The sequence below is a fragment of the Saccopteryx leptura genome, chromosome 5 (assembly GCF_036850995.1).
Source record: "Saccopteryx leptura isolate mSacLep1 chromosome 5, mSacLep1_pri_phased_curated, whole genome shotgun sequence".
Lineage (NCBI taxonomy): Eukaryota > Metazoa > Chordata > Mammalia > Chiroptera > Emballonuridae > Saccopteryx > Saccopteryx leptura.
In genome coordinates, this window is record NC_089507.1 from 50,126,077 (window position 1) to 50,150,626 (window position 24,550).

General features: G+C 38.6%; 1 protein-coding gene across 2 annotated transcripts in view; it reads left to right on the forward strand.

Moving 5' to 3' along the window:
* Positions 1-24,550, forward strand: part of STAP1 (signal transducing adaptor family member 1) — a 60,053-nt gene that overhangs the window by 6,828 nt on the left and 28,675 nt on the right. For both annotated transcript variants that reach the window (XM_066387791.1, XM_066387790.1), the window contains exons 3-4: positions 8,021-8,200; positions 18,282-18,353. In XM_066387791.1, coding sequence (XP_066243888.1) covers positions 8,081-8,200; positions 18,282-18,353 — 192 coding nt within the window. In that variant the 5' untranslated portion in view covers positions 8,021-8,080. The remainder of the gene's footprint in view (positions 1-8,020; positions 8,201-18,281; positions 18,354-24,550) is intronic.

Sequence of the window (24,550 nt, forward strand, 5' to 3'; positions counted from 1 at the left end):
AAGATACTGACTATAACAGGCTTTGAGGGAGCTTTTTGCAGTGATGGAAATAGTCTGGGTCTCGATTTTGGTGATGGTTACTCAACTATATCTATTTGTCAAAACTCTTAGAACTGTGCTCCTTAAAAAAGGGTGACTTTTGGGGTAAATTATACCTCAATTAACCTGTTTTGAAAAATTAAGAATGTTAGAGGAGAAAGAGAGAGAGAAAAACATAACTAAATGTAAATTTTGATCAGTTTAGTTCAAAACAAAGAAAGTATAAAGAGCATTAAGCAACAGTGAAAAACTATAATATTAATTGATTGTTCAATGGTATTAGGGAATTATGAATTTTTTTAGACATTACAGTGTTATTGTGTTTATGTAAAAGAACATCCTTACTCTTTTATATCCTTATTAGGATACACATATTAAAGTATGGAGGGGTAAAATGTGATGTTTGTAAGTACTTTGAAACAGTTCAGTAGAAGAAAGAGATACAATTAAAGCAAGTATATGTAAATAATTATTGAACCTAGGTGGTGGAAGTGTAGATGTCTATGGACAATACTCTCTCGCCTTCTCTGTATGTTTGAAAAGTTTCCTTGTAAAATGATGGAGCAAAGGTAACCAACCGGAGAGTTTGTCCACCCTGCACTGCAGAAAGCCAACTAAGCTGATACGGGGTCGCAATGAAAGAAGTTGCCATGCATTGTATAGTACTACGCAGTGGAGAATGGGCAGCTGTGCTGGAAAAGCCAGCACTCTCGGATGGTTTACAGACAAGGGGTGTTAGCCTGACCTGTGGTGGCAGAGTGGGTAAAAGCATCGACCTGGAATGCTGAGGTCACTGGTTCGAAACCCCAGGCTTGCCTGGTCAAGGCACATGTGGGAGTTGATGCTTCCTGCTCCTCCCTTTGTTCTTTCTATCTCTTTCCTCTCTCTATCTCTTTCTCTCTCTGTGTCTCCTCTCTCTAAAAATAAAAATAAATAAAAATGTTTAAAAAGGGGGGGGGTGTTATAGAGCAAAATTAACAAATCAAGGGTAAGGGGTTTGAGGTCCCGTTTCTTGTTGAGTAGTCAAAGGCAGTAAATGATTATTTAAGGTCTTGAGATCAGCTTCTGGATGCCTCAGTCTGGTTTCATGGGGAGGTGACCAGGCGGTCATTCAACTTTAGGGCTCAGGAGCTGAAACACAGTTTGAGTATGATGTCTTTAGGTTAACGAAATACATAGCTGTGACCATTTTAGGGCCTGGCCATAGTTTTTGGGCTGAGTTAATAAACGTAAGGGAAAGGGATGAAGTTACGGGCTTGCTGTGAAAAAACTGAATTGAGTTCTAGGGCTACATGTTAAGTCAAAATCATACATTAAATCAAGACCCGCAGTTAAACAAAGTAACATAATAAAATTACTGAAATTTTCAAATACTCTGCAAAAGCAATTTATTATTCTTCAAAAGTCAAAATGTTGGCAAATTACTATCAGAGAATTTTGTCCGAAAACTTACTCTCCAGAAATTGATTTACTCTAGCAATTAGAACATAAAATGTGTTAAAGTGATATAAACTTATTTGTATAATTTTGAGTTTTATATTTTAATATAAAATTTTATGTTGACTCTACTGCCAAATGATGGTTCATTTGTTGAGTACTTTCACCTTGAGCAGCCTTATCTTACAGAATTACCCCCAGATAGAAAGGTTCTACCAGACTGTAGTGTGCTTGCAATATGCCAACAGGTGGCAGCAGCGCTCACAGAAAACATTTTGTTATGCAATGGGACCTAAAAGTCTGCATTTACCCTTAATTTTAAAGTACTGTATAAATTTACCAACCTCTACTTTTCTTAAGTTACCTCTGTGCCTTTTTATAATTTGATTTTTAATTGCAATTATATTCTATAATAAATACATTGTCTCTTAACAAGAGCACAACAAATAGACTATTTTCTGGGTCTCCATTCTATATCTCATAGTTTACTTCCAGTCAACATAATTCTTACCTCATAAAAAGGAGGTTTTGTCATTTAAAACACTGCAATATATAGATCATGTACCATAGAAATATACACATGAAACCTCTATAATCTTATTAACCAATGTCACACTAATAAATTTAATTAAAAAATAAAACAAAAGATAAAAAGCCTAAACATATATAAAAAAATAAATAAAACAAATACAGATTTTCAAAAGCTTAATAATATAGTTATGCATTGTAATTTTACCCTTGCAAATATTTAAATTACTTTGATAGTACTAGGCAAAAATTTAAATAATGTACATTTATATTTATTGACATAGAAATGTGCTGTAGACACATTATCCTGAAAATGTAGCTTATGAAACAGTGTGTATTGAATTGATTACACAAATATATACAAATAGAGAAAAAGTGCCCCAAAAGGGATGGTACTCATCCAAACAGTGCCAATGGCAGATGGTCTACAACAAGGGATGGTAGAGTAGCATGTGATTTTCATATTCTTTTCTATGGCTGTGTTTTGTCTAAAATGTATATAAGTAAATTTTCTATTCATAATAAAAATATATTAAAAAAATTAAGGGCCTGGCTGGTTGGCTCATTGGTAGAGTGTCGGCCTGGCGTGCGGGAGTCCCAGGTTCAATTCCTGGCCAGGGCACACAGGAGAAGCGCCCATCTGCTTCTCCATCCCTCCCCCTCTCTTTCCTCTTTATTTCTCTCTTCCCCTCCAGCAGCCAAGGCTCCATTGGAGCAAAGTTGGCCCGGGCGCTGGGGATGGCTCTATGGCCTCTGCCTCAGGCACTAGAATCGCTCTGATTGCAACAGAGCAACGCCCCAGATGGGTAGAGCATCACCCCTTGGTGGGCATGCCCGGTGGATCCCAGTCAGGCACATGCGGGAGTCTGTCTGACTGCCTCCCTGTTTCCAGCTTCAGAAAAATACAAAAAAAAAAAAAATTAAGTATGTATAGGACATAATAAATTCAAATGCCTATAAAAATTTGTAAACAATAAAATGCCAAAATTGTGGCTTGCAGACAATCCCTAACAGAGATTTAAAAGGTAAAAGAACCTGACCAGGAGGTGGTGCAGTGGATAAAGCGTCAGACTGGGATGCAGAGGACCCAGGTTCGAGACCTCGAGGTTGCAAGCTTGAGCGCGGGCTCATCTGGTTTGAGCAAAGCTCACCAGTTTGGACCCAAGGTCGCTGGCTCGAACAATGGATTACTCAGTCTGCTATAGTCCCATGGTCAAGGCACATATGAGAAAGCAATCAATGAACAACTAAAGTGCCACAACAAAAAGCTAATGATTGATGCTTCTCATCTCTCTCTGATTCTGTCTGTATCTAGCCCTCTCTCTGACTCTCTGTCTCTGAAAAAAAAAAAAAAAAGAATCAACCAATGAATGAATGTATAAATAAATGGAAAAACAAATCAATGTTTCTCTCTCTGTGTCTCCCTTCCTCTCTCTCTAAAGAAGACTTGAAGCTTCTCATCTCCCTTCCTGTCTGTCTGTCCCTATCTGTCCCTCTCACTGTCTCTCTCCTTAAAAGAAAAAAAAGAAAAGAAAAAAAAGAATGATTCCCAAAGACACTGCACTGTGTAAAACTGATCCACCAAGAGTCAGCTTCTGCATGCATAGTGAGAAATCTAATTAAAATATTGGGAAGCTGATGCTTATGCTGGAATCTCCAAAACCATACTGACACTGCACAATCAGGAAGCCATCACAATTACAAAACAGTCCTGTCAAGAAGGAAGCCACCACAAATCAGAAGCCTTCATGACCAGGAAGCTTCCTTACTGCTTTTGGCTGCAGAAACACACCATACTTGCCAAGACAGGCATTAGAAAACTGGTGTTGTAGGCCTTGACTATCAACACCCATGAAACTAGTGGTCACACACTGGGAATTCTGATAATGTTCCCACTGAAAAAGTCAGGTGCCTACAAACTCTGCTTGCTTCTCGAAAAACCAAAGGCAGCCTAAAATTATGTCTCAGTTCTGCCTTACTAATGTTAAGTGCATCCCAATTCCAGCAGCAAAGAAGTCTGGGAAATTTCCTTTCAGCCTCTGCAGTAAGGAATGGCACTCTAGAAGAGATAGAAATGGATGTTAGGCATTAATCCACTTTATCCCCTTAAGAAGCACTAACAGATCTTATATGAAGTAAAGGGGAAGAAAAATGGAAACCTAATTCTTGTGTATATTGAGTTGGAAGTGGTTAAAACTGAATTCATTATTAGTCTCTCCCCCAAACTATCAACTTATTTGGAATGTCCAGCTTCTATTAAAGCTGCCATTCTATTATTTATCTCATTTAGAAATCTGTACAAGTTCTGTATCTGTGTGGCATCCAAGAAATATTTTTCAATAATATAAATGTTTCCCTCCACTACAAAAAATAGTGTGAACACATAACTAGAAAAATTCTTTATCATCCTACAAGCAACTCTTTGTACTGAAATTATAAGGTTAACAAATTAATCATTCTGACAAAATTACTAATATCAGTTTTATAGCAGTGATTCCTCACCATTAGTTTTCTACCCCAAAAGTCATAGTAGGAGACAGTAAAGTTTCTAGAGAAGAGAGTATTTTTTATGGAGTTTTCATTTAAAAGGGCCCTATTGTGCCTGACAGGTGGGGGCTCAGTGGATAGAACGTTGACCTGGGAGGGTGAGATCCTAGTTTCGAAACCCCAAGGTCACCAGCTTGAGGACAAGATCATCAACATAATCCCATGGTCACCATCTTGAGCAAGGGGTCACTGGCTTGGCTGGAGCTCCCCGGTCAAGGCACATAGGAAAAGCAATCACTGAACAACAAAAGTGCTGCAACTACAAGTTGATGCTTCTCATCTCTCTCCTTTTTTGTCTCTCTCTCTCTCTCTCTTAAAATAAACAAGTAAATAAATAAATAGGTTCTATTATAATAGAACTGAGTGCCATTCTTGACCACATTGCTGGTGCTAAATAAATATTTAGTGTTGAATGAAAAAAATGAACCTCAAAAGCAATGAAAATCCTTTAAAGTGTGTTAAGTGAAGGATGACTGTAAAGGACTGATTTTTAAATGAATAGAGAAGAAAAAGAGTGAACATTAGACTGCTTAGAAGTCCATTGTAAAGCAGGACAAGAGGCCATGTACAATAGTTAGTTCCCTTATTTTATAGGTGAGGAAGCTGTTATCCCCAAAAAGTTTAAGGTCTGAGAGCTGGTGTCAAAATTGGCTTTTCTCCCTATGTCCAAACAAATTTTTCTACTGCATTTCCTAACCTACAAGTTCATTATTCAACACCTAAAATTTGAGATATCCATAAGAGGGTTTTCATTGCAATGCTGCAGTGGTACAATGATATTGGAAATTGTGGACAGGTCTAACTGGCTAATAAGGTTTCAGCAAGACTTTTTGGGTGGTGTTGTTCTTTTGTGTGTTTTTATTTTGGGGTGGGAGAGACAGAATTTGAACTTTGGTATATTAAAGATAAAACTGACTTGCAAATCAGCAAACCAAAAAAACTTACACAGGTTGATGAGCTGGCTTTTCTTTAATTTGGCTTAATTTTTTTTAAAAATAAGAAAAATATAATTAATTAGGTCATTATTTCTCAAATATTTCTATTTTTACATCTTTAAGAGGTGTTTCTTTTTCCTCCCATGCAACTGTCTGGCCATAAAGCTACTACTTTCCTCTTATTCCAACCACTGCTGATCCCCAACCTCCGCCCTCCCTCCCTGCTTTTCTCATTTCTCAGTTCTCAGCCCTCCTTTCTTTCACTTCCTGTCAGTGTTACACCAGCTTCCCGTTGCCAAGGGGTGGATTAGGTCACTTATCAAATCAGGAGGTTTCCTTTTGTCATTTAACTCATCTTTTTATTGCATTGAAACTAAAAATTAGTGTGGGTTTTATCTCAAAAAAATTAAGTTAGACTTAGATTTTACCATTTGAAGATTTGGGTAAATAGGAAGCAATCTTGATTTAATTTAAAGGCAAGGCTGTGATTTTGAATCCGCAACTCCCAATTTCTGTTTCAAGCTGTTCTGATTTTGATAATGCACCTGAACATTCTTCTCTAGTTTACCAATAACCCACCTGCGTTGTTGTACCTCACTTTGTAGACAATTTCGCTCCCCATATCAACTGCTGCAGATCCAATGCAAATCATGTGGTCTCTCCATTTGAAAAGGAAGAACAGACTTTTAAAGGTTCCTAGCTTGTTTTGACTTCTGAGACTAAGCTAGTTTCATTGTGGAGAATGCTCAGGCCTTAGCTAATAAATCAAGAGTTTTTCTGAAATACTGAGAGTGAAGTAAGAGATGGGGTAGTTTCTCAGGACCTCTGCAAAACATACCAGATTCCTCCCAATGTTCCCTTCCCCATTATTCCTTTGACAATGTTGAGCTAAATCCAGCCTCTCATGGACCATTTCCCACATGGATTGCATTTTGGCCCAGCGTAACTCTATAAATCTTACTAGATAACTGTAGAGACCCCATCTATGTATGTATCATAGCATCAGTGATCCACAGTTCAGAAAGCATAAAAGGACAAAATAAATTGAAAATGTATAGTTTTCACTGCCAAACGTATTTTGCCAAACATCCCTGGTAACCCACAAATTCAAAATACTAATAAAAAGTGAAAAATCCCATGTGCCTATACTGTGTTTTATTCTTAATAAACCATCAAAATGGGCATGGGATAAAGAGTTTCATTTTTCTAAAAACTTAAACAAAGCTTGATCCTGAATTACAACAGAAATAGTCTTAATAAAAATACTTTTTGAATTAATTTTTAGTGAAGTAGAGTTCATTCAAGTCATGCTTTCTCAGGATAAAAATAGACAACAATTTCAAAAAAGAAAACGTTACTTGTCATAGAGATGCAAATAAAACCACAATGACATATCACCTCATGCCTATCAGAATGGCCATAATCAATAAACCAACAAACAACAAGTGCTGGGGAGGATGTGGAAAAAGAGAACCCTTGTGCACTGCTGGTAGGAATGAAGACTGGTACAGACACTGTGGAAAGCAGCATTGAGTTGCCATATAAAATTAAAAATGGAGCTGCTTTTTGACCAAGCATTCTTACTTTTGGGAATAGAGCTGAAAAAAAATGAAACACTATTTCAAAAGAATATATGCACCCATGTGTTTATTGCAGTGTTTATTTACAATAGCCAAGACCTGAAAACAGCCAATTTCCATCAGTAGATGAGTGAATAAACAAGCTGTGGTACATTTATACAATGGAATATTATTCAGCCATAAAAAAGATCTTGCCTTTTGTGACAGCATGGATGGACGTGGAGAGTACTTTTCTAAGTGAAATAAGCCAGTCTGAGAAAGACAAATGCTATATGATCTCACTTATATGAGGAATCTAATTAAAAAAATAAATTGACAAACAAAATAGAAACAGACATGGATGCATGGAACAGACTGACAGCTGTCATGGGGAAGGGGGTTGGGAGGCTGGATGAAAGAAAGTGAAGGGAATAAACAAAAAAAATTCTATATGCAGCACATAGACATCAACAACAGTGTGGTGATAGCCAGAGGTAAAGGCAGGTGGGGGGTAGGTAGAGGTGGGCAAAGGGGGTAGACTGGGAAAGGAAAGAGACTTTGCTTGGGGCAATAGCCCATGATGTAGTGTGCAGATTATGTTTTATTAAATTGTAAAGCTTGAAACCTATATGGATTTGCAAACCAGTATCACCCCAATCAATTACATTTAAAAAAGAAAAAGGAAAGAAAGAAAACAAATGTGACCTTGATGTCTCCTCTAAAGCCCATGATCTATCTCCAAATTGGTTCTTTTATCCTCTGATGATGTTAATCTTCTGTTTATTTTGTTACTGTAATTCTAAGTACATGTAGTTTACTAAGAGATTGTTTTCTCAAAGTTGGTCTATACCTGTTTTATCTTACCTCATAAAAAGGAAAGAAAAGAAAGTGTGTGTATGTGTGTGTGTCCTGTTGGTGGTTTAAAATCAAGTTGGGACTTCCTCTTTGAACAGTTGCTTTTTCCTCTCACACAAGGGAGATCTCATTTTGTGTGAGGCTGGATAGAGTTGAAACCAAACCACACACCGAGAGGGTATGATGGCTAAGAAGCCCCCGAAACCAGCGCCTCGCAGGATCTTCCAAGAAAGGTTAAAGATTACTGCTCTACCCTTATACTTCGAAGGTTTTTTATTAGTCAAGCGGTCAGAATACCAGGTAAGTCCACAGATGATAATGTTAAACTAGAAGCTTCTGCCTTTAATAACGTTTACTTCATGGTGTTGTGATGTGACAAGGACCGCCTTCTTTCCATTGAAATTAAACTCTCTTCCTGAAGCTCAGAAATACTATTGCAATTTTACATAATTAAAATACATTGTATGGCTTAAACATATGTGTATTATATGTATGTATTATACTGGGGTGGGCAAAAGTAGGTTTACAGTTGTTTGTATGGAAAAATATATAATACAAGAATTAATAATAATATAACTGTAAATTTACTTTTGCCTACCCCTGTATATAATATTATAAAGTTCTAATGTTAAGTTAGTAAGATAAAAAAGTTCAATAAGCTTCATTTCCAAAGAATTCATTTACACATCAGAGAAGATTTTGGCTTAATAGATAAAATGTTTCCTGTATTTATATATATCCATAATGACATGTATCATTAAGATAAAATATTATGACTGAAATTAAATCATCTGCTCTTATTCTCAGTTGTTTTAAGTTTATAAATAATGCTCAAGTTATTTTTTAAAGTGGCAAACTTTTGTAAAAACATTGTGGAAAATGATAAAAGTAATACTGCTTAACATTATGTATAATATGTTCTAAAAACATTGTTCAAAATTGTGAGTTTAAAAGATAACACTTAGGGTAGGTGAAAATTTTTTTCAAAGAGAAAAAAGATAATACTTAGGATGCTTTGTGGGTGGTATGTATTCCATTTGACTCTGTAGGAAAATTTGCAAAGCGGAGGTGTCCTCTCAAACATAGTTCTCTATGCTGTAATTTATAACTTTTTAAAATAGCACATTCCTTTCAATAATTTTGAGCCCAAATCTCTAATATAAAACTATTAATTTATTTAGAAATTATATACTTGTACTTCTGTATTAATACTACAAGCTGCCTGACCTGTGGTGGTGCAGTGGATAAAGCATTGACCTGGAATGCTGACATCACTGGTTTAGAACTCTGGGCTTGCCAAGGTCAAGGCACATACCACTCCTTTCCCACCGCCTTTCTCTCTCTCTAAAAAGCAATAGATAGATAAATAAATAATTTTAAAAAATACTACAAGCGAATTACTAGGTATGCAAAAAAGCAGTTAAGAAAGATGAAATAACCTGACTGGTGGTTGCACAGTGGTTAGAGCATTGACCTGGGATGCCGAGGACCCAGGTTTGAAACCTGGAGGTCACTGGTTTGAGCACCAGCTCAACAGGTTGAGCACAGGGTCGCAGGCTTGAGTGTGGGATTATAGACATGACCCCATGGTTGCTGGCTAGAGCCCAAAGGTCGATGGCTTGAGGAAAGGGTCACTGGCTTGGCTGGAGTCTCCCAGTCAAGGCATGTACATATGAGAAGCAATCAATGAGCAACTAAAACGATGCAACTATGAGTTGATGCTTCTCATCTCTCTCCCTTCCTGTCTGTCCATCTGTCTATGTCTTTCTCTGGCTAAAAAAAAAAAAAAAAAAAAAAAAAAAAAAAAAAGAATGAAATAAGTAAAATATAATTAGATATTCTAAAAGTTTAAAAGTTTCTTCCCCAATGGGATTATCTTGCACACCTCTGGGGTTTATACACCCCACTTTGGAGACCACTAGGCATCCTTCTTTAAGTGGCATTTTGTTTACTCACAAGAAAAAGAATAAGAGACTTGGAGATAGAGGATAGAGAGGAACTTAACTGGAAATTGCACTGTGACCCATTTTGACTAGTTACATCAACGAGAAAGAGCACTGGGGAGCCAGAAGATACAAATATCAGCCCAGCTATGGAACTTGGGCAATTCCTTTCAATCTTTTAATCTGTTTCCTTTTTTGTAAAACTGAATGGGTTGCTATAATGATCAAATGGGCTATATAATAGTGGGTATATTTTCTTTTTTTTTTAACTTTTTTTTTAGATTTTTTATTTATTTTAGAGAGAGGAAACAGAGAGAGAGAGAGACAGAGAGAGAAGGGAGGGAGGAGCAGAAAGCATCAACTCCCCTATGTGCCTTGACCAGGGAAGCCCGGGGTTTTGAACCGGCGACCTCAGTGTCCCAGGTTGATGCTTTTACCCACTGCGCTACCGCAGGTCAGGCAATAGTGGGTATATTTTCTTAAGGTGTGCCCATATAGCAGATATGCCAGAATGTTAATGTCCTGTCACTCTTATCCTTAGAGCAACTCTTCTGGATAGAAATACATTTTATACCCCTCATAGATGAATAAGTTGTGGCTCACAGAAGTTATGGTCAAGGTTCCTTATCCATTAAGAACCCTCGTTTGGATTGGATTGCAAAGCGCTTAACCTCATCATGCTGCCTATCAAACTAAAGTTCTAATTCCATTTGACTGTAGCCTTCCAAAGGTTGGAGTTGTCAATCACTAGATTCTTTATCACACTGAGCTCAACAGTAAGCTCAATACTTCCAAACCTTTGCTTAATTGCATAAAAATGAGATAGTGACCTTAAACTCTAAATACAAGGTCATATAATGATTATGAAGCTAACAATAAATTCAAAAGTCCCATTTCAGTCCTTTTTCTTACTTCAGTGACTCAGCACAACTGATTGCTTAAAAAATAAGAAACTTTGTGCTAACTGTATTTCATTCAAAAATGTGTTCTTTAAAATTATTTTTAAAAACATTTACATACTTTCATAGATATAAATATATACTTAGATGTTGATTATTGAGAACGATATTTATACATGACTCAGATCATACTAGTATTCGTGACAGCTTATCAGAAAGTAAATCAAGACGAGACCCACAGGTCTCTGCATACCTAATGGATGTTTGATCTGTTCTTAGGTTTGTGGCTGTGGTTGGCCTTCACAGCACCTATTGTTACTTGTAATCTTATTTTTCCTCCAGGTGGCCTTTACCCTCAATTCAGTGTCTTTGTTCTTGCTTCTTCCTCCATTTAATTTAATAAATCCTCCTTAATTCTTTCTATGAATCTACATGTTCATTTACCAGAAAAATTCCCATTTTTTCCTGGTTAATTCTACCTGATTCATATCATTCTGTCATGAACAAGTAGCTCCCTAATTTTTCCCAGGAGCACAGATAGATGCCTGCAGATACAAACAGAAGTAAATCAATAAACTGTGACTGGCTGTTAATGACCTGAGGTTTTCTGTCTGATGATAGATTAATACTAATGAAGCTAATGAAAAAGATGAACAGAGCAGCAGACTCTGATTTTAGAGTTTTCTCTTGCTTTCCTTTCCTCCTAGAATCAAAGAGTCTCAAATTTGGACTTGATCTTAAACACTATATGTCAGTAAAACTACACAACCCATCATTAACTTCTCTAACCAATATGCCTACATTCTGTTCTCTCCACTCTCCCTCATCCTCATCCTTGTTAACAAAATACAGGGTGGCCTTGACTCGCCCCCAGCATTGAAAGGCTTACAACTAGAGCAGGATGGAAAAGACTTAAAAAAAAAAAAAAAAAAAAAAAAAAAAAAAATATATATATATATATATATATATATATATATATATATATATATAAAATCCCAAGATAAATTTGAATTCTTTTATTATTTAATCTCAAGTCAATGAGTAACTAAACCCTCTCATGGTTTTACAGTACATCTGCTTGATCTTAGAGACAGTATATATTAGCAAACTTCTCAAACCATATTTTTCAAGTCAAGTTTTCTATTTAAGACAATATGAAAGGGTGATTTTATATAGGTGAAATGAAAGGTGTCATTTATATAAATGACAATAGTTTATAAAATATCCTTTCCCATTTATATATAATCCCATGGAAAGAGATCTATTTTAGGGATTTTTAGATGTCCCCACTGTCTGTCACACACATACAAATCACCATGTGAAAAATCACGGTATATCATTACATGGATAATGAAAAATGCAAAGTACCTGTTAATAATGTGAGTGAGGAGGCACTGCTTTTTTTATTTCAATTTTATTTTGTATTGGTTGCAGGTGTACAGATTGGTAGTTAGACAATCATGTACTTTACATAGTGTTCCCCTGATATTTCTAGTACCCCACCTGGCACCATAGAGTTATGGCAGTATTATTGACTGTATTCCCTATGCTTTACTTACCTCCTTGTGACTATTTTGTAACTACGTATTTGTACCTCTTAATCCCTTCACCTTTTTCCCATAGCCCCCTAACCCCCGTCCCCTCTGGCAACCACCAGATCACTCTCTGTGTCTATGAGTCTGTTTCAGTTTTGTGTTTGTTCATTTATTTTGTTGTTTAGATTCCACATATAAGTGAAAACATATGGTATATGTCTTTCTCTGACTGACTTACTTCACTGAGCTTAATACCCTCTAGGTCCACCCATTCTGTCACAAATGGTAAGATTTCATGTTTTTTATGGCCGAGTAGTATTCCATTGTACATATGTACCTCCGCTTTTTTATCTACTCATCTATTAATGGGCACTTGGGTTGCTTATGTTATCTTGGCTATTGTAAATAATGCTGCCATGACCATACAGGTGCATATATTCTTTCAAATTAGTGTTTTGGGTTTTTCAGATAAATCCCCAGGAGTGGAATCACTGGGTCATAAAGCAGTTCCATTTTTAACTATTTTTTAAATCTATTATATTTTTTAAATTATTTATTCATTTTTTTAGAGAAGAGAGACAGAGAAAAAGACAGAGAGAGAGAAGTGGGGGGAAGAGCAGGAAGCATCAATTCCCATATGTGCCTTGACCAGGCAAGTCCTGGTTGCAGGGTTTTGAACCGGCGACCTCGGCATTCCAGGGTGACACTTTATCCACTGCACTACCACAGGTCAGGCCCACTTTTAATTTTTTGAAGAAACTCCATACTGTTCCCATAGTGGCTGCACCAATCTGGCAATGCTTTTTTTCTTTTTCTTCTTTTTTTTATAAATAAATTTTTATTAATTTTAATGGGGTGACATCAATAAATCAGGGTACATATATTCAAAGAAAACATCTCCAGGTTATCTTGTCATTCAATTATGTTGCATACCCATCACCCAAAGTCAGATTGTCCTCCGTCACCTTCTATCTAGTTTTCTTTGTGCCCCTCCCCCTCCCCCGCTTTTTTTCTTTTTAGTGGCCATCATTTATGGGGCACTTGCTATGTCCCAGGTCCTATGTGCTTTACACACATTATTTCACTCAATCCTCAACAACTCTTGGAGGCAATAAGAAGAGGTTGGTTTCCCTACTTCTGTTCTTTGTCCCTTAACAGTGAACTCTCACACAAAAAGCACAATACTCATTATTATCAATGTAAATATTACATTTTAGTGTTTTGAATATATTCACAAAATTGTGCAATCACCACCACTATCTAGTACTACAATATTTTTATGATTTCAAAAAGAAACTCTACTAGCAGTTATTCCTACCTCCCCTGCCCTGTACATTTTGTACCTTTTTGTTGGTATCTGTTCCCCAAGTAGAAAACATTAACTATTAAGACACAGGCCCTAGCTGGTTGGCTCACTGATAGAGCATTCCCAGCATGTAGATGTCCTGGATTTCATTTCCAGTCAGGGCACATAGGAGAAACAACCATTTGTTTTCCACCTTTCTCCCTCTTCTCTCTCTCTCTCTCTCTCTCTCTCTCTCTCTCTCTCTCTCTCTCTCTCTCTCCCTCCTCCCATAGCCATGGCTGGAATGGTTTGAGCAAGTTGGCCTGGGGCACTGAGGATGGCTTAGTGGCTTCACCTCAGGCACTAACATAGCAGCCTGTCTCTGCCTTCCTGCCTCTCACTTAATAATAATAGGGAAAAAAATCTTAAGACACAGAAATGAAGATGAATTGGTTATTTTTTTTTATTAATCTATCTATATATGGTTTAGATTTAAAGCCAAAACTGTACTAACCGCTTACCCTCCATTTAGGTAGTCTTGAGCTTCCCTGAGTCACTGGCTCAGTACAAGAGGCACAAGCCTGCTGCTCCAAGAGGCCCTTTGCCATGTGGAGGAGAATAGAGCAGAACACTTACTCTCTCCTAGTAGGCTGAGCTGAGAGAGAACGGGAAGGGGGTAGGTTGAGCATACTGCCTTCTAGACTCACCTATTATACAGTCCTTCTCTGGCAGCTCTGTGGGGGATAAACTGGAGACCATAAGGAGGCAGCAGAGAAACCAGGTAAAGGGTGACTGTGATGCCAATAGCACTGCATCCTATATGAAAAGAAGAAAAGACTTCTGGTAGGGCTGAAATTAAGCTTGTTCCCTTGCCTTATAAAAATGCTTGACTCTGAAATGTGTCAGGTATCTATTGGGCATTTGGATTTTAGATGAGGAAGAATCATTCTGCCCAGTTTTATTTTATTTTTAGATTTTATTTATTCATTTTAGAGAGAGAGAGACAGAGAGACAGAGACGGAGAGAGAAGGGGGGGAGGAGCAGAAAGCATCAACTCCCATATGTGCCTTGACCAAGAAAGCCTGGGATTTCGAACCGGCGACCTCAGTGTTCCAGGTCGATGCTTTTACCTACTGTGCCACCGCAGGTCAGGCTGCCCAGTTTTATAACTGCTCTTTTGGCGATCACCTATTGGCTGCACCTTCAATGCTATGCTTTTTGGAATTGTTCTTTTCTAAGTAACTTGTTCTTGGTCAGGAGGCATCAGCATTTCATTATATTACATGATAGCCAGCTCTTAATGGGGAGGTAGGATGGAGTGCAGAGACCGCAGGGCTCAGACAAAGAAACTTTGCTCCAAGTTTCAACTCTGCCCCTGAGGTAGATTGCTCCAGTAATACCGTCAGTTTGTTCAAGCCTCACCATATGCACTCTTTTTTCAAATTGGATTTTTCTGTTCTTTCCATAAAAAGGATGAGTCTAGTTTTGTACCATTTGAACCTGGCCTGGGTCATGTTTTGGTAAATGTGACAAATGCGGAGGATTAGCACATGGGATTTTGCCCTCTCTTGCTCCTGAGAATCTCTCTGCCAGCATGTGAACGAGTCTAGGCTAGCTGAAGAATGAAACCGTGGGGATGGTGTCTCAGTGGAGTGTTTCCCAACACCAACAGCCATTTCTCTGATTCTTCAGAAACCAACTGGTTGTTGAACAATTCAGTTCAATTCTGAAACTACATACCCAGATTTAGTGCAGAATCCACAGCTTAATTAAGGACTCAGTCCTATAAGACTGTTCCTCACCACCATCCCCAATTCAGTCACCAATTATAAATCCCTGGCCTCCTACACTTCTGACTGGCTAGAAAGCAGGGGCTCCCATGACCCCTTCCTAAGATTTGATAATTTACTAGAGTGGCTCACAAAACTCAGGAAGATGCTTTCCTTATATTTACTGGTAAGAAAAACAAATGAAGCGGTTTATAGGGCAAAGTCTGGAAGGGTCCCAAGCCCATAAGTGAGTGCTTCTGTCTCTGTGAAGTTGGGTATAACACTCTCTCAGCATGTGGATGTGTTCAATAATTAGGAAGCCTCATCAAATGTCATTGTTCAAGAGTTTTTATAAAACTTAATCTCTAGTCCTTCTCCCCTTTTTGGAGTGGATAAATTGAAAGTTCCAACCCTTTCATCACTGTTTATTTGGGGTCCAGCCCCATCCAGAAGCTCTCCATGGGTCCCATTCTAAGTCACTTCATTAATATAAACTCAGGTCTGATGTAAAAGGGCTCATTATGAGTAACAAGAACACTCTTATCACTCAGGTTTTAGGATCTTTATTCCTGGAACTGAGGGACAAAGACCCAATATATTTCTGGTGATACCACTCCCAGTCATTCTGCATTCCCAGCTAAGACCCCAGGCAAGTAAGTGAGGCCACCCTAGACCATTCAGTCACAGCCAAGTATTGCCATTTGAAGAATCCTCAGTGAGCCACAGAATGATAAAAAATAGAAAACATTTGCTGTTTCCGTCCACCAAGTTTTAGGGTAGGTTGTTACACAGCAAAAGTTGACTAATATAGCACCTTATCAAGAAGAAAATTCTTCTTCTAAAAATATCAGAAAGATGGTTGTTGTAATTCAGGATGAACTTAATCTTGAGCTTTCTGGGAGCCAAGGCAAATAAAAGCAATGGGTTTAGAGTTCCCATTATTTGAGGAAATAAGTATATAAATTCTGAAGCAATGACAAATATTTGCTGCTCAAAAAATAGATAAATGATTTGTTAGTATTAAAAGAGACACAAAATACTATAATATATGAGTGTCTTCACATTTATAAACAAATTTTTTTTTTTTTTTTTTTTCATTTTTATGAAGCTGGAAACGGGGAGAGACAGTCAGACAGACTCCCGCATGCGCCCGACCGGGATCCACCCGGCACGCCCACCATGGGGCGACGCTCTGCCCACCAGGGGGCGATGCTCTGCCCATCCTGGGCGTCGCCATATTGCGACCAGAGCCACTCTAGCGCCTGGGGCAGAGGCCACAGAGCCATCCCCAGCACCCGGGCCATCCCCGCTCCAATGGAGCCCCGGCTGCGGGAGGGGAAGAGAGAGACAGAGAGGAAAGTGCGGCGGAGGGGTGGAGAAGCAAATGGGCGCTTCTCCTGTGTGCCCTGGTCGGGAATCGAACCCGGGTCTTCCGCACGCTAGGCCGACGCTCTACCGCTGAGCCAACTGGCCAGGGCCTATAAACAAATTTTTAAAAATTCTTCATTGTGATCTTAATACCTTAATCCTCAATGTAAATTCATATAATCCAATATGTCATAAAAATTCATCTATTAAACCCTAAATGGAGCAGTGATAAATGTGTCCGTGAAACTGACTGGAATTTTTTAAAACATACTTTTGGAAAGAGCTGGGTATGAATGTAAGTATTTAGATGTGAAGAATTGTTGTTTTGACAATGAACTTCTCAGAGACCAGATGAAATGCTCCCAGGGGCCGAGGGGAGGCAACAGTCCCCAGCCTTACTCAGATATTTATTAGCCAGTACAAATAACTCAAGGAAGCAAACAGCAGAAGTTTTCAGGGGGTGGTGTAAAGGACAAGGAACACGCTGACCTCTAATCTCTGAGAGCCTAAACATTTTCTGTTACTGAACCTTATCCTGCTGTCTTGCTGTTTCCAGCACACACTGTTTCCAGTACAGGTCAGAGAGGCCCCTGGACTCTCATCAGCTAAGGGTGCCTTGTTGTCTCTGATTGTTATTCTAACTCTGCATATTTTTATAGCATATTCCTGCAGAGGGTTTTACTCCTTAAACCCCCTCGCCATTCTTTTGTATTACAGACAGTCAAAATAGAAGGTAAGTTTCCCTATTTAAATGAACTTTCACTTGAGAGAAATGAGAGTCTGACTAGGTTATTTACATTTTTTAAACTTAAAAATTAATATTTCTATAGAACCCTAACTGTGAATATGTTAATAATGAATTGTTCACCACATGAATGAAATCTGGACTTCAAAGTTTAGCTGTGTTATTTTTATCATTATCAATTGCTCACATTTCTTTGATGTATATAAATATATACTACTTATGGAAACCAAACTATGAGTCATGTACTATGCTATGTGCTTTACATGCATTACTTTAGTCAGTCCTGTCTGACCTGTGGTGGAGCAGTGAATAAAACATTGACTTGAAAGGCTGAGGTGGCCGGTTTGAAACCCTGGGCTTGCCTAGTCAAGGCACATATAGGAGTTGATTCTTCCTGCTCCTCACCACCCCCTTCTCTCTCTCTCTTCTTTCTAAAATGAATAAATTGTCTTAAAATTTTTTATTCAATCCTCCCAACTGTCCTGGAAAGTAGATATTAAATGCTTGCTGTATGTCCTATCCTGGTCCCTTAAACGGCCCCTCTTACAGGTGCAGGCTCGCACTAAAACTGCATAACAGTCAAATGTCTTAAATCAATGAAGAAAGTTATGGTAAATGACCTATTTAAACACAGATCAAATTGCATCATTACCTCACATCTTATACTAAAATAAATTTGTGAAGGAATCAAGTTAAATGTAAAGTTAAGCCATAAAAATTAGGTGATTAATCTCAAAATAAAGAAGAATCTTACTTTAATTAAGAAAGTTATAAAGTAAAATATCAGTAAGAAAATAACTGAATATTACACTGACTCTTATAATTTCTTTCCCACAGGAATTTAAACATTATTGGACAGAATTGAGAGGAACCACACTTTTCTTTTATAATGACAAAAAAAGTACAACAGTAAGTCATTAAACATGTTCAGCTGATTCAATTTTTCCCAATAAACATTTGTCATATATATTTTATCGTTCATTTGAAATTTTCTGTTTTCAAAGAGTAAAAATGTTTTAGTAAAATTAATTCAAGCCTGACCAGGCAGTAGCGCAGTGGATAGAGTGTCAAACTGGGATGCGGAAGACCCAGGTTCAAGACCCCGAGGTCGTCAGCTTGAGCGCGGGCTCATCTGGCTTGAGCAAAAGCTCACCAGCTTGGACCCAAGGTCGCTGACTCAAGCAAGGGATTACTCAATCTGCTGAAGGTACGCGGTCAAGGCACATATGAGAAAGCAATCAATGAACAGCTAAGGTGTCGCAGCGAAAAACTGATGAATGATGCTTCTCATCTCTCTCGTTCCTGTCTGTCTGTCCCTATCTATCCCTCTCTCTGACTCTATCTCTGACCCTATATACAAAAAAACAAAAACAAACCACAAACAAACAAAAAAAACTAATTCAAATAAAAATATTTATATCTGTGAAGGCTATCAATTATAAGACTAGTAGTAATAAGAATTTCTGGGCAACTCAGAAGAGGATATTAACTTGTATTTTATTAACTTATATTTTAAATTTTGCATTCTTTTCTTTCTAATCCTGATAATAAAAACTTGATTGAAAAGTGGAAATTGTAACTATACATCTGAACACAATTGCTTAATACTAAGAGATAACCTTAATTTTCCCTCTTTCCATTTTGCTGTCACATGCAATTATAATTAAAAGGAGCTAGATGATTCTCTAAACCTTGTAACATACAATACATCACAATTTCTTTTTTCTTTCAGAGACAGAGAGAGGGATAGATAGAGACAGACAGACAATATCAGGGAGAGATGAGAAGCATCAATCATCAGTTTTTCGTTGCGACACCTTAGTTGTTCATTGATTGCTTTCTCATATGTGCCTTGACCGCGGGCCTTCAGCAGACCAAGTAGCCTCTTGCTCAAGCCAGTGACCTTGGGTCCAAGCCGGTGAGCTTTGCTCAAACCAGATGAGCCTGTGCTCAAGCGGGCGACCTTGGGGTCTTGAACCTGGGTCCTCTGCATCTCAGTTTGATGCTCTATCCACTGCGCCACTACCTGGTCAGGCCACAATTTAATTTTTCTTGAAAAACAAAACCATAACCCAGCAAACAAGATTTCTAAGAGCTCAAGCATAAGAACAACAATGAAGAGATTCTGATATTTATTTATTCACATTAATTTCAAATAATTGATTTGTTGTTCAAAAAATTGAGAAGTGGTTGTGTATTTCATTTTTGTTTTTTTTTGTCTCCACAAATAAAATGTAGTTTTTAGTAGCAAACATTTATCTACCTTGTAATACTATTTTTACAAGAGATTTTATGATCCAGCAACTTGTTTAAATAAAAACATTTTGAACCATAAATGTAGTAGCCTACACTCCTTAGAACATCATTACTACAAATCCAGATCTGATGAAAGAAATAGAAAGAACCTGCAGGCATTTCAGCACCATTAGTGGTAAGCTAACCAGACGTCATCTAAAACAAAATAAAACAAAACGAAACATACAGACAAACCCAAAATAGTTATCTCTCAACAGAAGTCTGAATAGACAAGATTTACATAAACCTGTTTTCAAATACAACGGGTCCTCAGGTTATGACACAGTTCTGTTTCTATGACAGTGATGTAACCCAAATTTTGGTGTAAGTTGAAACATACCCTAGCTTAAGTCACTTACCTATCCTAATACAGTTGTAAAATCATACTCCAGAACATAAAAACACAACTAAGCCACAGGAAAAAAGAAAAGGACAAAAATATATTGTACTGTACACTGTATTGCAGTGGTCCCCAACCTTTTTTGGGCCATGGACCGGTTTAATGTCAGAAAATATTTTCACGGACCAGCCTTCAGGGTGGGACAGATAAATGTATCACGTGACCGAGACAAGCATCAAGAGTGAGTCTTAGACGGATTCCTTAGAAGGAATCTGGTCATTTTTTAAAAATAAAACATCATTCAGACTTAAATATAAATAAAAAGGAAATAATGTAAGTTATTTATTCTTTCTCTGTGGACCGGTACCAAATGGCCCACAGACTGGTACTGGTCCGTGGCCCAGGGGTTGGAGACCACTGCTGTATTGTATTAACAGTCCAAAATGGCGTAGGTAAGTATACTGGGGGGGGGCCAACTCCCTCACTCATATGTCACAATACTGTGTATTCTTCTGCCATGGCAACCAAACTAGCTCCCCCACGTAGTCTGTAAGTACGATGCTAACGGCATAAGCCAAAACATTCATGTCTCAATTTTTTTGTTTTTATGGAGTGAGCATCATAAACTCGAAAGGTCATATGTTAAGACTGTCATAACCCAAGGACCCTCTTTTCTGTAATAAATTTTAGCAAAACTAATTTCTCTGTTGTGCCTTCCAATTCTCCAATGATGTCAGTAAAAATATAAAAACCTTGGTCTAACCTTTGTATAAAACACACTACAAGTAAAAATTAATAGTTATTCCTCACTGGAAGAGACAGTACAGCTTAGTGATTGAGAACCTGGTCTTCAGATAGACTACTTGAATTTTTATCCTGGTCCTGCCACTGGTCACTCAGCCAGCTTGGTATCTTGGATAACTTCCCTAACCTATGTGTGTTCCGGTGGTATCAGACAGGGAACTGGTAGGAAAACGTTGACATATCAAATTGGGCACACACACAAAAAAAGAGTTTAATAAAGATGCAATACTCAAAGCAGTGGACAGGCTGTAAGAAAACCACAAAGGATAGTTCAGAACCCTGAGGCTAGTAACAGTGCCCGCTTCCCACTGCTAGGGGTAAAGGACAGAATGAGCGAATAGTGAGGAGAGTTCTGTGAAGATGACTGCCTTGATAGCAGTATGATCTTTGGTTGGGGAAGAAATTGCTTAGGGTAATAAATTCCTAACCTCAGTCCTCTCACTCTTCTATCTCCTGCCAATGTTCATCACCAATCCAACCCAGCAGAAAGATAGAAGGCAAGGATGCCAATAATGTTGTCCATATAGGTCCCTATCCAGGTGCACGGTGGTGGGTGGTGAAGCTATAAAGGGGAAAATGAAATATCTTCAACATACTCAGTTTCAAATCTTTAAAATTAGGATGCAACATAGCTTATCTCATAGGTTATCAAAAGGATTAAATGAGATAGTCAATGTAAGGCCCATAGTAAGCATTCAGGTATTTTTACACATTATCTCATTTAATTCTCACAACAACTCAGCAGAGTAGGTACTATTTTAACCCCCACTTTATAGATCAGAGTAGATCAAGTGTAAAGATTAAGAAATTGTACAAGATCAGACAGCTAATGAAAGAGGTACAATCTGAGTCTTTCTCCTGAGCCACCGTTGTTACTACTTGTTGGGCAAATAAATCTGTAAAATTTGTATTTTTTGAGTTTGTTCACTTTTAGTGTTAAAAAATGGCACTGGGCAGCGCCAGGCATGTTGTCTGTGAAATTGCAAATTACGTTCCTGCTTGGGAAGGGCCATTGTCTTGCTAATGTTTGCTGGAGGAGAGGTTTTGCACCAGAAAAGTTTTAAAAGGAAGGAGAAGAAGAGGCAGAGGGAAGCCATTTTTGCAGAGTGAGAGCAGAGAGGATGCAGAGTGCTGAGGGAGAAGGAGAAAGAGAATAAGAAGCCGTGTTGGCAGATGGGGAACCAGAGGTGAGGGGTTTTTGTGAGCTCCTCTGATACTGGTGAGGCCTTTGATTCTAGAAATCGGAGAAGATTCTCCTGGTTGTGGAACTGATGAATGTGTCAGTAGCTTTGTGAGCTCTGAGTGAAAGGGAAGTGTTTTCCCTGTGTGTTGTTGCTTGTCGGCTGGTGTGAGACTTGAATAAAGAAATGGCCTACCATTTTTTGGCTCCACTTTTTCTTTACCATCTACCCGAATCCAATGGGAACCTGCATATGCATGGCCACAACGGTGGCAACTGCTGGCCATACACTATTGTGCCATGAAGAGACTGTTATAACAAAATGGTACAGAATTGTCTGTATGGCCAGGAGCCACCATTGTGGCCTTCACATGCAGGTTTCCATTGGATTCGAGCAGATGGTAAAGAAATGGCGGAGTCGGAGGATGGTGGGCCATTCTGTTTATTGGTGTCTCACTAAGACAGGTGTCTCACAAGAGAAGACAAGGGAAAAGCAGAAAACCTGCTTTTCTCATGAAGGGCAAGGGATCAGGGAGGTCTCTGCAATAGTGATAGCAGAAACTGAGAGAGAGCAAGCTCCCGGTCTACCCCACTTTATAGTATAGAAATCAAAACCTTTTAATCCAATGTACAAACAAGGAAATCTCTGATACAAAGTCACCTATCTGAGACATAATGGGATTCCTTTTAAGAGTGCACCACCCACATCATGCAACAGACAAGGGTAAGGGTATAGGGAAAAGCTTAGTCTTAAAATGAAGCCTCAGGCCACAACTACCCGGCCTGCTTACAGCCTGTCTCCCACACACAATGAAAACCATAAGCAAGCAAACATACACATCAATTTACAAACTTATTTGACCAACATGCCCTTCTACCAATTATGTGAAAAGAGGATGCAGAATTTGGGAGAAATTTTTTGGGTGATAGTCTTAAAAGAAAGCACAGGAATAGAATAGGCAAGAACTGTAGATATTTAGCCTATAATAGGAAAGAATTTAAAACTGCTGTTGGGCAAATGAGTTTGTAAAATTTGTATTTTTTGAATTTGGTCACTTTTATTGTTAAAACTGGTGCTGGGCAGCGCCAGGTATGTGATCTGTGAAATTGCGAATTACCTTCTTGCTTGGGAAGGGCCATTGTCTTGCTAATCTTTGCTGAAAGAGAAAGAGGGGGAGAAGGGAGGGAGCTATGTTTTGCATCGAGAACAGAGAGGAGAAGGTATGCAGATGGGAACCAAAGGTGAGGGGCTTTTGTGAGCTCAGCTGAGACTGATGGGGCCTTTGATTTTAGGAGAAACCGGAGATTGTCCTGGTTGTGGAACCGGATAATGTATCAGTGGCTTTGTGAGCCCTCTTTGTTGTTTATCAGCTGGTGCGAGACTTTAATAAAGGAATGCCCACCATTTTTTGGCTCCACTGTTTCTTTACCATCTGCCAGAATCTAAGGGGAACCTGTACCTGCATGGCCATGACAAAGCTGGTCCGACTATTGGCCACACAGCTGCATTTAGTTTGAAAGGCTCTCAGGAGGTCGTGTAAATCACCGAGTTTGTTAGTATTATTCCAGAGAAAAGGGATAGGACAAAGGGTTGAAAACTGCCTGAAGAATAACAGTGGCTTAATACAAGAAAAAAAAGTTATTAATAGGCCAAACTGCATAAGAGGCATGAGTTCCCTTTTGCTTCAGATGTTCAAATGTAGGCTAGACGACTACATGGAGGGGTAGCCCGGAGGGCATTCAAATTAGGTTAGAGAGATGACCTGGGAGGCGCTTTTCAACACTACAATTAAAAACAAAGAGATATGACTTCCTTTTTTCTAATCAATAGATCAGCTTACAGGCACTCTATCTAACTGGGCCACTTCTTCCTTCTTTGCTTCCTTTTGTCTCAACAAAATTCACTGAACTTGATCTAGACAACCCAAAGAAAAAGATTCTTGTGAAATGTTTAATTCTGCCTTCCTTCCCTTAAACCTCTCTTTCTGTGTTTAATGTCTCCTTGTTCATTGAAAATAAATAGGCTGTGGTAGAGCGTCGGCCTGGCATGCAGGAGTCCCGGGTTCGATTCCCGGCCAGGGCACACAGGAGAAGCACCCATCTGCTTCTCCACCCCTCCCTCTCTCCTTCCTCTCTGTCTCTCTCTTCCCCTCATGCAGCCAAGGCTCCACTGGAGCAAAGTTGGCCCAGGCGCTGAGGATGGCTCTGTGGCCTCTGCCTCAGGCGCTAGAGTGGCTCTGGTCGCAACAGAGCGATGCCCCGGATGGGCAGAGCATCGCCCCCTGGTGGGCGTGCCGGGTGGATCCTGGTCGGGCACATGCAGGAGTCTGTCTGACTGCCTCCTCGTTTCTGACTTCAGAAAAATACAAAAAAAAAAAAAAAAAAAAAAAAAAGAAAATAAATAGGCCAACCCAAACTTAACCTCAACCTTATTAAAACAGAAATTGCTCTGAAATTTTTACTTACTATTTTTATGCCCTAATTTAT